Genomic DNA, 13499 nt, shown 5'->3' on the forward strand with positions numbered 1-13499 from the left:
TATTTGCAACATAGTACATAGTTGCTTAGAGTTGCAGCTGAGAGGCCGGCAAGTGAGGTGGGGGAACTTTGGAGTTTGCAGCAAGCAAGCCTCATGCTCGCTTCAGTGCCTGGCTGCCGGCCGCCATCTTGGCTGACAGTTAATTTGCATATACTCACTGATTAGCCAATGAAAAGGGTAGCGGTCGTACGCTAATTACCATGTTTCTCTTTTATTAGTGTAGATAGATATGTGCAGTTTCCTGTGATTGGCTTCTTTCACTTTGAATAATGTTTTTAAGATTCATTCATGTCATAGCATATATTAAAACTTCGTTCCTTTTTATGGCTAAATATTATCCCATTGGATTGATATTCCACATTTTGTTTATTCATCAGTTGAGGGACTTTTTAAATTATTTCTGCTTTTTGGCTACTATTAATAGTATTGCTATGAACATTTGAGTACAAGTTTTTATGGAATTGCTTGGTCACATAATGTAGTTCTTAACTTGGTATGTTGGTAGAGTTTTTTTTTTTCTTTCCTTTTTAAAAAATCTTCTGTTTTTTGGTTTTCTTCCTTCATAATACTATACCTAGAGTATATTATGTACTCAGATATTGAGTAAGTGAATTAAATACTGACATGGTTTAGTTTTATTTCCTTAGTACTTTTTATTCTTGAGCTATTTGTATTCAATATTTGCTTACATGTTCTGGAATGGATTTAAAACAGCCCAGCAAGATACACTTTAAGGTCAAGAGTATAATCTCTGGAGTTGGTCCCCTAGGTTCAAATCAAAGCTCTTTTTAGAATCTTTGTTTTTTCCCCCAAAGAATGTTTTTCTAGATGAATTTTTAAATTTTAATTTCTTATAATTAAAAATTTAACTCAGAAATGGGTAGAATAGTATAACAAACCCTCACTATCCAGCTTCATTTGTTATCAGTATGGTGACATATCTTCCCACCCCTACTCTTTGTTGTTGTTTTCTCCCAGTATATTTTTATTGATTTCAGAGAGTAAGGAAGAGGGAGATAGAAAAATCAATGATGAAAGAGAATCATTGATCAGTGCCTCCTGCTCACCCCGCACTGGGGATTGAGCCCCAACCGGGCATGTGCCCTGACCAGAAATCAAACTGTGACCTCCTGGTTCATAGATCGATGCTCAACCACTGAGCCATGCCAGCCAGACTTTTTGTTAAGTTTTTTTCCCAACTTGATTGAGGTGTTATGTGCATACCATAAAATTAATTCGCTGTAAATATGCAATTCAGTGTCTTTCAGTATATTTAAGTAGGGAGTTGTGCAGTCATCACCACAATCCAGTTTCAGGACATTTCCTAGGTGACATTAACTATTAATGTCATCAATATCAAGTCTTAGATACAGTTGGGAGGGATTTTAAAGTTTGTTTCATATAAGTGGTGTTTGAATTCTTTTTTTTTTTTTTTTAGTATATTTTATTGATTTTTTACAGAGAGGAAGGGAGATAGAGAGTTAGAAACATCGATGAGAGATAAACATCGATCAGCTGCCTCCTGCACATCTCGCACTGGGGTTGTGCCCGCAACCCAAGTACATGCCCTTGACCGGAATCGAACCTGGGACCCTTCAGTCCGCAGGCCGATGCTCTATCCACTGAGCCAAACCGGTTTCGGCTGAATTCTTTTTATATTATGATTTTTTTTTTCTTATACCCCATCAGATGCTCCTGTAGTTTTCCCTGAATAGACTTAGTAAAGGTGGATTGGGGTTCTTCTCACGGCAGAGGCTGTATCTGTGTCTGAGTAACTCTACCTGCTTTAGAGTAAGAGGGTTCCTATGCCTTATGATAAGTCTTCTGATTTTAGAGGACAGCTGACATCTTTCTTCAAGTCCCAGTTTCTTTTTGACATTTTAGCTCTTCCCTCATTACATTAGAGTTATGCAGTACTTGTATTATCTTACAAGCACATGCACTGAGATCCTTGACCTTACAACACTACAGAGAAATGGTTTCTTGAATATTAAAAGAAAGAGTATAGATAAAGCAGTAATTGCTCAAAAGAGACTGTAAGATACTAACATTTTCACTTCGAGTAACTCAATTTAAAAATACTCCTATGTCCTAGCATCATAGTGTGAGAAACGATTTTTTGTTAGGCATTTATTTTTCTGTCTTTGCTTTTATTTTATTTTATTTTTTAATATATTTTTATTGATTTCAGAGAGGAAGGGAGAGGGAGATAGAGATAGAAACATCAATGATGAGAGAGAATCATTGATCAGCTGCCTCCTGCACACCCCCTACTGGGGATCGAGCCTGCAACCTGAGCATGTGCCCTTGACTAGAATCGAACCCGGGACCCTCCAGTCCCCAGGCCAACGCTCTATCCACTGAGCCAAACCAGCTAGGGCTGTCTTTGCTTTTAATTATATTGCTGCAAAGTAGCCCAAATAGTAACTGTAGAAATATAGAAATATATGGTTTTTAAAAATGACTTCTCTGTGGGTTGATAATTTTTAGATTATGAAAGTTTTAGAAAATGAATGTATCATGTTGAAATGGCATTAATCAGCGTGACCTTTCTGGTACACCCCCACAACACTTCCCGACCCCCTTTTTTGCTCAGTTTTTCTGCAGAGAACTTACACCATTTTACATACTATGTATTTTATTTGTTTAATATTTGTCTTTTCTGGCCTTCATTAGAATGTAAATTTCGTAAAGGTCTTGATTCCTATTTTTTTTATGCTGTGAAGAGCCTCCGGGTCTAGAAAAATATCTAATATATAATAAGTGCCCCTCAAAAACTTGAGTAAATGAACGCACCAACCTACCATCCAACAACCTCTTGGAGAGTCTGATAAAAGCAAAGAATCCTCTTCTACTTTTGCATGCCTCCAATTTCTGCAGTAAATATATACATGAATAAATAAATATCTGAAGATGGTTGCTTCATACTTTTAGGCACAATTCATTTCTACTACTGTATTTAAGCAGATCTCTATAAGATTAAGATAAAAACTAGAATTCATTTGCAATATTACTATTGTTTTGACATCAGCAAAACCTCCCACATAAGTAGGTGAGAAACTTTAGTAGGTAATCTTGATCAGGCAGTATCTTAAGAGTTATTTGTATATAAAGAACATAGCCTCCTCAAACTAGCATAAGTGAAAGTGGGAATGTGCTGGACCTCAAAGAAGTGTCACAGAACCTACAGTCAAATGGAAATGGAGATCCAGGAAGCCAGGCCATTCTCTCCATCTCTGGAGGTTCACGTGCTCTTTTGTCTCTTTCCTCTTTCAGAGCCCAGCACTCACTATTTCATCAGGCATATGGCTCCCACCCCTCCAGCAGGCCCAGGTCCCCATGGTTTCTTAGTTCAGGAGCCCAATGGAGACTGACTAATCTTTGCATTCCATTTCCAGATTTGCAAAAACAATTTTGTAATCTAACCCTGCTTAGGTCAAGTGTAAAAGTCTCATCCAGTGAGCTTAGCTGGACTGGTTTTGCTGAGCCTCCCGCCCTCTCGGCCCAGGCTCTAACAGTTTTTGTTAGGGGCCATGGGCAGAGTAGATAGACCAGCTGTGACACCTAGTGACACAGCCAGAAATTAACTAAATGAAGTCCCACTGACCACCTGGGGGGCGGGGGAGGGTAGGGGGACTAAACACTGTGAATATAATCTGTTTATTCTTTGTCAACTGAATTTGTTATAAATTTTTAAAAGATTGTACTTTTATTTTAGGTGTACCAACAGTACCATTATTGCCACCACAAGTAAACCAGTCCCTCACTTCTGTACCATCAATGAATCCAGCTACTACATTACCAGGTAAGCAGCAGGAGACTTGAGATGTATGTAATAAGAGCATTACTAACATTTTGCATCTTAAAAAGCAATGAAAAAAATGTTACACCTATGGAGTGACTTTATGTCTTTTAATCTCATTTTGCCTCTGTAACTTTGTGATAAATGAGAGCAAGAGGAAATGAACCAGCTTACCACCCCTTCCCACCCCTCATGCAGCATGAGGCAGGAATAAGAAATATGTACAAGTTTGGTTCTTCAGTGCTTCCTTAGTTGGGCTTTCTCATAGTTGTCTACTAGTATGTGAATACACATTATGTCCTGGGAGAGAGCACTCCTTATCTGCATCTTTAGTAGCTTGAACATTAGATTAGATTAGATTTTGGTTTATTTCTCTTACTGTTCCCAATGAACACGAGTCCCTTTATCTTGCAAATAATAATCAAGTATTATTTCACTGATCAAATATATTTGCATTGTGGGAGTCTTTAATTATATGGCTAAAGATGTTGTTATACAGACATATTAAGCCATTGTTAACCAATTAACCAAGTATGTACACACTCAAACACAGAATGATAAAGCAGGTGTGATAAAATGTTAACATTTGGGGAATTTGAGTGAAAGGTATATTTGGGGATTCTTTATATCGACTGCTTTTTGTAACCCTAAGTCTGAAATTATTTCAGAATTTGGAAAAAAAAAAGGCCAGAGAGACTGTAAACCTCAACCAACAAAGAAAACTTCCATTCCATTTTACTACCATTCTTGCTGGATAAATCACCCCTTTCTCCAGACACTTTGACCTCATCATTCTTGCTCTTGGGTTTAGAACAGCAGTTCTCAACCTGTGGGTCGCGACCCCTTTGGGGGTCGAACGACCCTTTCACAGGGATCGCCTAAGACCATCGGAAAACATATATAATTACATATTGTTTTTGTGATTAATCACTATGCTTTAATTATGTTCAATTTGTAACAATGAAATTGGGGGTCACCACAACATGAGGAACTGTATTAAAGGGTCGTGGCATTAGGAAGGTTGAGAACCACTGGTTTAGAAGAATTAGTATTTGTTTTAACTCTTAGCCATTTAATCAGTTAGGTATAGAAAGACATTTTGCTTCGCCTCACTGGCGAGGCTCAGTAGTTGAGCCTTTACCTACGAATCTGGAGGTCGTGGTTCAATTCCCGGTCGGGGCACATGCCCGGTTGCAGGCTCAATTCCCAGTGTGGGGCATGCAGGAGGCAGCCAATCAATGATTCTCTCTTATCATTGATGTTTCTATCTCTCTCCCTCTCCCTTCCTCTCTGAAATAAATAAAAATATATCTTAAAAAACAGACTTTTGCTTCAGTGAGATTTTATTGTTAATGTTGTTATGATACAAAACTGCCACGTAGTAAGTGGACTTCTCACTTTGAAGTGAGTAGTATTTTTTCAACACAAATGGATTGAATGTTTTCCCCCCGGGAACTGGTTAACCTTTTGTCCTCACCTTCTCTTCAGGTCTGATGCCTTTACCACCAGGACTACCTAACCTACCAGCCCTCCCCAACCTCAACCTCCCCACACCGCACGTCATGCCCAGCGTCAGCCTTCCAGAACTCGTGAACCCAGGTATGTTGCCCATCTTGCCTTCCTAGGGCTCTAACTAATAAGTTTTATCTAGGAAAGCCAATCCTCTATTTCAGGGCTGTTGTGGGTATTTTTCTGGAAAAGGCAGATCAATTTAATAAATTTTAGCTGCCTCAAATCAATATTAATCTTTTTTATTTAAAAGGCTTTTTAAAAAAAGAGGAAGCCCTAACCGGTTTGGCTCAGTGGATAGAGTGTCGGCCTGTGGACTGAAGGGTCCCAGGTTCGATGCATGTACCTTGGTTGCGGGTGCATCCCCAGTAGAGGGTGTGCAGGAGGCAGCTGATTGATGTTTCTAATCTCTATCCCTCTCCCTTTCTCTCTGTAAAAAATCAATAAAATACATATTTTAAAAATAGATTTTTTAATTAAATTAAAAAAAAGAAGAAGTTATCTTTGTGATTCTCCTCTCACTGCACCCTGACAACACTCATGCGCCACAAAGGCCATTTGTAGAAGTAAAGAGAGTGTGTGGTGTCACGCTGCTGTAACTAAATTGGATGGAAGGTGTACATTTCACCCAGTGGAGGTGAATGAACTTCTATGATTCTCCTTGTGTTTGGGGCAGCTTCCCCCTGTGGTGCCTATCTTGGGTAGCCCAGGCCCGGAAACTTAGACTGTAAAACCATTGCCCTTGCTCAGCTGGTTAGCTTATTTTTTGATAAATACTTGTCATTTAATAAATATTCTCCATTAAATGTTTTTATAATAAAAACTGTGAGAGATTTTAGCTGCAAATAGGTAAGTTAGCAGATATTCAGTGTTCACACTCTTCTTATGCACTGATGAAAATGAAGCAGCAGAGTATATCCCACAAGTCTGCTCTTCCAGTTAATGGTTACCCAGGTTACCTTTGACTTGGAGAGGGCCACATGTCAGGGCTGACTTTTCATTCCTGTAAACGCTAATGCTTATTGTCTTAGCGCTCTCTGTCTTTTCTTCTGTGCCCTACATTCTTGGCTTTTTCCTCTGTCTTTTCCCCAAATTGACATTGAAGGTTTAACCAGCCCAGTGGTTGCCCTGAACCTGTTGTGCAACCTGCCTTTCCATTGTTTCTGAAAGAAGTAATACTCTTTTCCTTTATTATTATTGATTCCTTATTTTTAATCCTCACCCAAGGAATTTTTTTTTAATTATATATTTTTATTGATTTCAGAGAGGAAGGGAGAGGGGGAGAGGGAGATAGAAACATCAATGATGAGAGAGAATCATGGATTGGCTGCCTCCTGCATACCCCCTACTGGGGATCGAGCCCACAACCCAGGCATGTGCCCTTGACCGGAATCGAACCTAGGACTTTTCAGTCTGTAGGCCGACACTCTATCCACTGAGCCAAACCAGCTAGGGCTCTTTTTTCCCCCCCATTAATTTTCAGAGCGAGTCAAAGGAGGTGGGGGCAGGGAGGGAGAAAAACATCCATGTGAGAGAGACACATCAACTGACTGCCTCTCTTATGTGCCCCCACTGGGGGCAAGAAATGAACCCACAACCAAAGTACGTGCCCTTGACCAGGAATTGAACCCTTGACCCTTTATTCCGAAAGCTGACACTCTAACCATTGAGCAAACTGGCCAGGGGTATTGTGCATTTTAAAATCCACACAATAAACCCACTAAATATAAACAGTTATCCATCAATCTGGGGCTTGGGCAGAGGCTGGGTATTTATGATGAAGCTAATGCAGGGGCTTCATGACAAGCCCCTCCTTCCACAGTCTTCCCAGAGGCTGCCTTCTGTGTCTCCCCTTCCTATTGTCTGTCCAGGGCAGCTCTCAGTCAGCTTGCAGCTTTCCTGGGTGAGTGGGATTCTCCTGGCCGACACTCAGTGTGGCTGCGGTGCCTGCTGGAGGGGCTGCTGTCTGTCCCCACTGGGAGAGTCATTTCTTCCCTGAGCTGGGACAGGGAGCCGAGGCATATAGGAGCCTAGACACAGGGAGCCTTTCCTCCTGGCCAGCTGGTCAATAAAAACAGTTATGTGACTATGACTACTCTTTAGTGCTGGGAGGATGTATGATCTGTGCTGTTTTTGTCCTAGGTTTGCCACCTCTTCCTTCCTTGTCTTCCCGAAACTTACCTGGCATTGCAGCTCTCCCCTTGCCATCCGAGTTCCTTCCGTCATTCCCTTTGGTTCCAGAGGTCTCTCCAGCAGCAGGCTCAGCGGAGCTGTTGTCCTCCCTCCCACCCACCAGCAGCCCACCCTCCGACCCCGTCATGACCACTGCAAGAGCAGATGCTGCCTCAGCACTCACTCTGGATGTAACGCTCCCAACTTCCAAGGCCCCGATCACTGTTGAGGACAGAGTCAGTGAATCCGCCCTAGCCAGCCAGAAGCCTGTTTCTTCGGTAACGGATGCAAATGCCTCTGAGTCACCTTAACTTTGAACCATCTTTGGAGTTGGCTCGGTGTGCTTATTTAACCACGGAAACGAATCTGGAAACGCAAACTATCATTAATTTCATACTAGTTTTTATCATATCTGTAGGCTCCTGTAAATAATTCTAAGGGAAAACTAAGCAAGAGGATCTGAGATTGTATCCTGCCAAATCAGGGTGGGTTCATGGGCTGGGGAGGGAAATGTCAGAAAGTGCTTGTATTTTGAAAACAACCAAAAAGAATTGTAAGAGGGCTTGCTGCCAGGTTTCCACTGCCATTCTTGGGGGTGTGCATCTTTGGGAAAGGTGGCAACAAGGTGTCTACTTTTGTCCCTGTCCCCCTGCTGCTCCTCTGTAAGAAAATGAAACATTTTATGCCTAGTTCTCACATGCAGCATTTCTTGTAGTTTGTAAATCATTTGCGTGAAAGCAGACCAATTCACTAAACCGTGAAAGGAAAAAATATTTTACTTTTGGTCTCCGTGAGTCACATCTCTATTAAGGTTTACACAAAAATCCAGCTAAATATGCTTGATAAAGTTACACAATGTGCACTAGTAATTGTACATCTTTTTATTCAGCCTATACACGGATCCTTGTTTTGAGCTCTCAGAATTACTCAGACAACATTTTGTAACTGCTGCTGTTGCTTTATACGTCCACCATAAAATACATTTAAAAAGAAATAAAGGAGGTATTGGTGTTGCACAGTTTTAAACCAGAAGGTGGCACTTTGTGGCTACATCAGATATTACAACTATACTGGGAAAGCATAGATACAGCAATAAATTATAGTAATTTGACTTTTCTTGTGATACATTTAAATTATAGGTCCTACCTGCCATATGTGCATGCATTACTCTCAGTGTGCCACACATCTTCAGTGTAATTTTTCATGTCTTAATGTTAGCTTTCTCCTAAGTTTTCTAAGAGATGATAAGTTAAATGGAATTGATTTATTGAATGAAATTAAGTGCATATTATATCTCTGTTTTTAAATAAGATGAAAGAACTTCATCGGTTATTGACCTGGCACTGGCATGAACATTGCTAAGAGAATAGCACATAGAACTACAACCACTCAGCTAACTAGGGTCATCAGCTCCAGCTCAGAGTCTCCAACAGGGGCCAATGCCAGTCAGTTCTTAGCATATATCCATTTCTAGAGCCAGATTTCTAGTTAAAATGATTAAAGAAGGCTCCAGCTCTAATCATAGCATCCTCAGTTTACATTATAAATATTTCTAGAATAGTTATCTCAATCCTATTTTTAAAGAGGAGCTTATAACAGGTAGGAAAAATATTCACAAGTATATTTAAACTAGAGGCCCGATGCATGAAATTCGTGCAAGGGGCTCAGCCCTCACAGCCCCAGCTTCGTCCAGAAGGTCGTCTGGCTGTCTGGTCTAATTAGCATATTGTGCTTTTATTATTATAGATGGTATAATTGTTTACTTTCCAGGACAGGAAAAGTTGAGCAAGTTGTTACTACTTTCTAAAAGATGTTCATATTTGTGTGTGTGTGTGTGTGTGTGTGTGTGTGTGTGTGTGTGTGAGAGAGATACCTCAGTGCAGTGGTTCTCAACCTTCCTAATGCTGTGACCCTTTAATACAGTTCCTCATGTTGTGGTGACCCCCCAATTTCATTGTTACAAATTGAACATAATTAAAGCATAGTGATTAATCACAAAAACAATATGTAATTATATATGTGTTTTCCGATGGTCTTAGGCGACCCCCAAAGAGGTCGTGACCCACAGGTTGAGAACTGCTGCCTTAGTGGAAAGCAAGTAATTTTTTAAAATATATTTTTATTGATTTCAGAGGGGGAGAGAGAGAGAAACATCAATGATGAGAGAGACTCATTGATCGGCTGCCTTTTGCACGCCCCTACTGGGGAACGAGCCTGCAACCCAGGCATGTGCCCTGATGGGAATTGAACTGTGACCACCTGGTTCTTAGGTCGATGTTCAACCATCGAGTCATACTGGCTGGGCAATTTTTAAGATTTACAAAATGATTTTTTTAACACCTTTCGTACCGCATAGAAATCTCTAAGACATACGCCAGGGACCGCACGTTTTTGGGCAAACTGCACGTTATTTAAATCATCATAACTACAGATCATAATGCACTTTAAGTGTTGTTTTTCAATAATTATAACATTTTTATTTACAAAAACAATTAAACAATTAAAGTTCCTAGTACTTTTTTAACGTATGGTACTGCGTAAAACATTTTCTAAAAGCGCCAGGAACTTGAAGACGAAGACTATTCGAATGACCAAAATACAATGTAACTGCAATGCTTTATGGGTTCGTGCAATTATATAGTTTTTCGTAGATTGACCTGCATGGTTTCCACCAATGAGATCGCTTCATTCAATGTGGACAAGACAGTGTGTTGACATCTAAGGTCCATAACAGATGGCGCGTGAAAAATGAGAAAACTCATGAGCAGTCCTTAACAGATGGTGCACGAAACACGAGAAAGCTCGTGAGCGGTATGAAAGGTGTTAACAGTTTCTCCAACGCAATGATATTACCTCTTGTGGGATCACAGTTCTCATTTGAAAATGACAACATCCCTAGACCATCTTCCCAGGAAAATGTCCATAAGTATATGTAAAACCCTGTGCTCTGGGGAGAGAGGGCTTCTTAGCTCCCTTGGAAGATAGCTACAGACTTGGCCTAGATTGGCTCATTAGATCTTTACTTATTTTAGATATTCCTTGCTTCTTTCAGAAAAAAAACAAAAACAGTTTTGGTGTTTATAGACAGCAGTAGGTTCTGTACCAGGTGCCAGAAATGTGATATAAAAAAACAGTGTCCCTACCAAGAAGCCACTCGCTGTGGCCTTCTTGGGGGGTCAGTCTTCAGGGCTCTCCAGGGTAAGTGCTCTAACATGGAGAGGAGTTCCAGCGAGATGAGGGTCACAAAGGCAGAATTACCTTTGAACCCTCTGCACCACTCAGCTTGTGCCCAAGTGCCACAAAAGAGGCACAAGGCAGTAATGGGGGAGGACATTAGTTTTGAATAGGCTGTTACCACAACAATTCTCAAAATAATAGTGGCTTAAACAAGAATGTTTATTTCTCTTCCATATTCAGAGAGTTGGAGGTAGACCAGCTAAGGCAGGCCTGGCCCCTGGGATGTCAGAGACCTGGGCTCTCAGCTCGTAGTTCTACTGGGTGTGCTTTCCATTTCCAAGGTCAGCATACGGACCCAGATGGCAGATGGAGCCCCAGCTACACCATTCTCATTCCAGCCAGAAGAGCAGCTCCTGTCCCCCTTCCTTTGGGGGCAATTCAGAAAAGTTTCACACAGCACTTTAGCTCACATCCTTCTGGCCAGTGTGGAGTCACCAGGCCACTTTTAGCTGAAAAAGAGTCTGAGAGATGAAGTCTTTATCTCATATGCCCAGCCATTGCTGATAAGGAAGAGGAGTAACTAATGCAACCTAAGTGCCTGGCTGGGGAGTTGGGCCTTTGTCTTAAAAACAGGAGTCACAAAAGAACAAAACAAAAGAAAACAAAAAAAGGAAGAAAAGAAAAAGAAAAGAGAAAAAAACACAGGAGTCACAGGAGGAGTATTTCCTTGGGAAAAAGCTCAGATTTGCATTTGAGAAAGCCTGCCTAGCAGAGTGGAGGGGGCAGAGCGTCAGGGCCAGGGAAGTGGCTCTGTTACTCAAAGGCCACTTAGGTAGCTAAGACCATCTGTGATGATGACTTTGGTTTTTGTTCCTGTTTTACTGAATGTGCTTACCTTTGAATAGCCTCATTTAGCTCATTGCCTGAAAAGTGAAAATAAAAAGGAGAAACAGCTTCCTCATTTGTGAGACACCAACTAAAGTTTAAGGATGGCTCTTCCTTGGCCTGAAGGTGAAGGCCTCCCCTCTAATTATCTGACCACCCAGCAAGCCTTTCCACCCGCTTAAAATCACCTCAATTAGAGTATGGATAGCTGGGCCCTTGGAGTTTTGAAAAGCTTCCCAGGGGATGAGAGCCCCTCATAGGGACATTTCTCGCCCTCATTGAGCCTGTCCCCTCCCAGGCTGCAATTAGCAGCTGGCTCAGCACCTCCTTCTCAGTGATAATTGAGTAAGGCTGCCTTGTAACTTGGGGACGTAATAAGGCAATAGGAACGTCATTGTCTACTAAGACACACCACTCAGCAAAGTGCACATTAGAAGAGAGCCCTTTTTATCGTTGATAATTTTTGCATTTGATGTAGAAGGAGCAGTTTCAGGTTTTGCTGACCAATGCATTCCTTTATAGGCCTTGGGACCATTCCTAGGCTGGCGGCACCCTGGGAACTGGGGAAGGGCCGGGAGGTGGGGAGAAGGGGCTGTTCACAAGGATGCAGCCAGGGGCAGAGGCTTGCTGCCAACTGCGGAAGGAAGGCCGGCACAGTTTACACCTGTTAAAGCGCAGCTGAGGCTGAGAAGTGCAGGAAAAGCTGCTTCTCCAGGGAACTGGCCACTCTCTTCCAGTTCAAGTAACACACGAGAAGACACTCCTTCCGCTGGTGGAGGTGCGCTCCAGGGACTTTGGGTGTTAACAGCTTTGAGGCTGCAGCAATAGGAAGGCCTCTGCTCCTTGAAGGCCACTGGGCCTTGGGATAATAACAGCCACTGCCCACTGCCCAGTGCTCAGTGAGGAGCCAGGCCAGGTCTGTGCAAAGCCCTTTACAAGACAATCTGCCCAGCGAACAAGAGGTAGCCAACTGGCTTCCCCAACGTGGTTCTTTGATCTGCCCTGTATATATTAAAATGTGAATCAATTGCCAACATTTAAAAGTCAGAAAAAGTCCCAAGACCCAGCAACACTGGGTTCTGTCCACAAAGAAACAAGCACCATCTTAAGCCTACGCCCTCCAGTCTGCCACAGTCCCCACCTGCCTGGCCCACAGACAACTTGCAGTGTCTGCAGTATGATCCTGGTGCGATGGGTGGGAAACTGGGACTTCAAGAATTTGGAGGGTCCAGAGCCCAGAGAATCCAGGATCAGAAACAAGATCCTCCCTGGACTTCCTTGTTTTAGATCCATGAATCTTGGTGGAACAGGCTCTAAGGCAGCGGTTCTCAACCTGTGGGTCGCGACCCCTTTGGGGTCGAACGACCCTTTCACAGGGGTCGCCTAAGACCATCGGAAAACACATATATAATTACATATTGTTTTTGTGATTAATCACTACGCTTTAATTATGTTCAATTTGTAACAATGAAATTGGGGGTCACCACAACATGAGGAACTGTATTAAAGGGTCGCAGCATTAGGAAGGTTGAGAACCACTGCTCTAAGGTAAACGAAGTTTGACGCAGTCACTTAAACTATAAACCTGGGGGAGAAATAGTTGTCTGGACAATGACTGGGACAGTGACCAGAATTTGGGTTTTACCAGCCTCTTCCTAAAGCCAATTCTGGGGCCCCAAGCCCATTAGTTATTTACCTTACCAACCAACTCTGTTGGAATTTATCATCAGTTCTCTTTTAGGGAATAAGGAGTAGGTGATACAAGGTCCTGAATACCTGAGAGGCCTGCCTCCACTCAATACAGCCTCACATCCTCATAGAGCAGTGGTTCTCACCTTGGCTGCACATTAGAATCACCTGGGAATCTTTTTAAAATCCTGATTTCTGGGCCTCATCCTCCGGAAATTCTGTTTCTTTGTTACTAATGTTGTGGCCCTACCCCATAACAAAAAAA

The 13499-nt window shown here is 41.9% G+C and overlaps 1 protein-coding gene across 1 annotated transcript in view; it reads left to right on the top strand.

Moving 5' to 3' along the window:
* Nucleotides 1-8261, top strand: part of GORASP2 (golgi reassembly stacking protein 2, 55kDa) — a 22023-nt gene extending 13762 nt beyond the window's left edge. The window contains exons 7-9 of the mRNA XM_005857567.2: nucleotides 3719-3805; nucleotides 5291-5401; nucleotides 7454-8261. Of these exons, the coding sequence (XP_005857629.1) occupies nucleotides 3719-3805; nucleotides 5291-5401; nucleotides 7454-7794 (539 nt within the window). The 3' untranslated portion in view covers nucleotides 7795-8261. The remainder of the gene's footprint in view (nucleotides 1-3718; nucleotides 3806-5290; nucleotides 5402-7453) is intronic.
* The last annotated feature ends 5238 nt before the right edge of the window (nucleotides 8262-13499 follow it).

The sequence above is a fragment of the Myotis brandtii genome, unplaced genomic scaffold, assembly GCF_000412655.1.
Source record: "Myotis brandtii unplaced genomic scaffold, ASM41265v1 scaffold112, whole genome shotgun sequence".
Taxonomy (NCBI): Eukaryota; Metazoa; Chordata; class Mammalia; order Chiroptera; family Vespertilionidae; genus Myotis; species Myotis brandtii.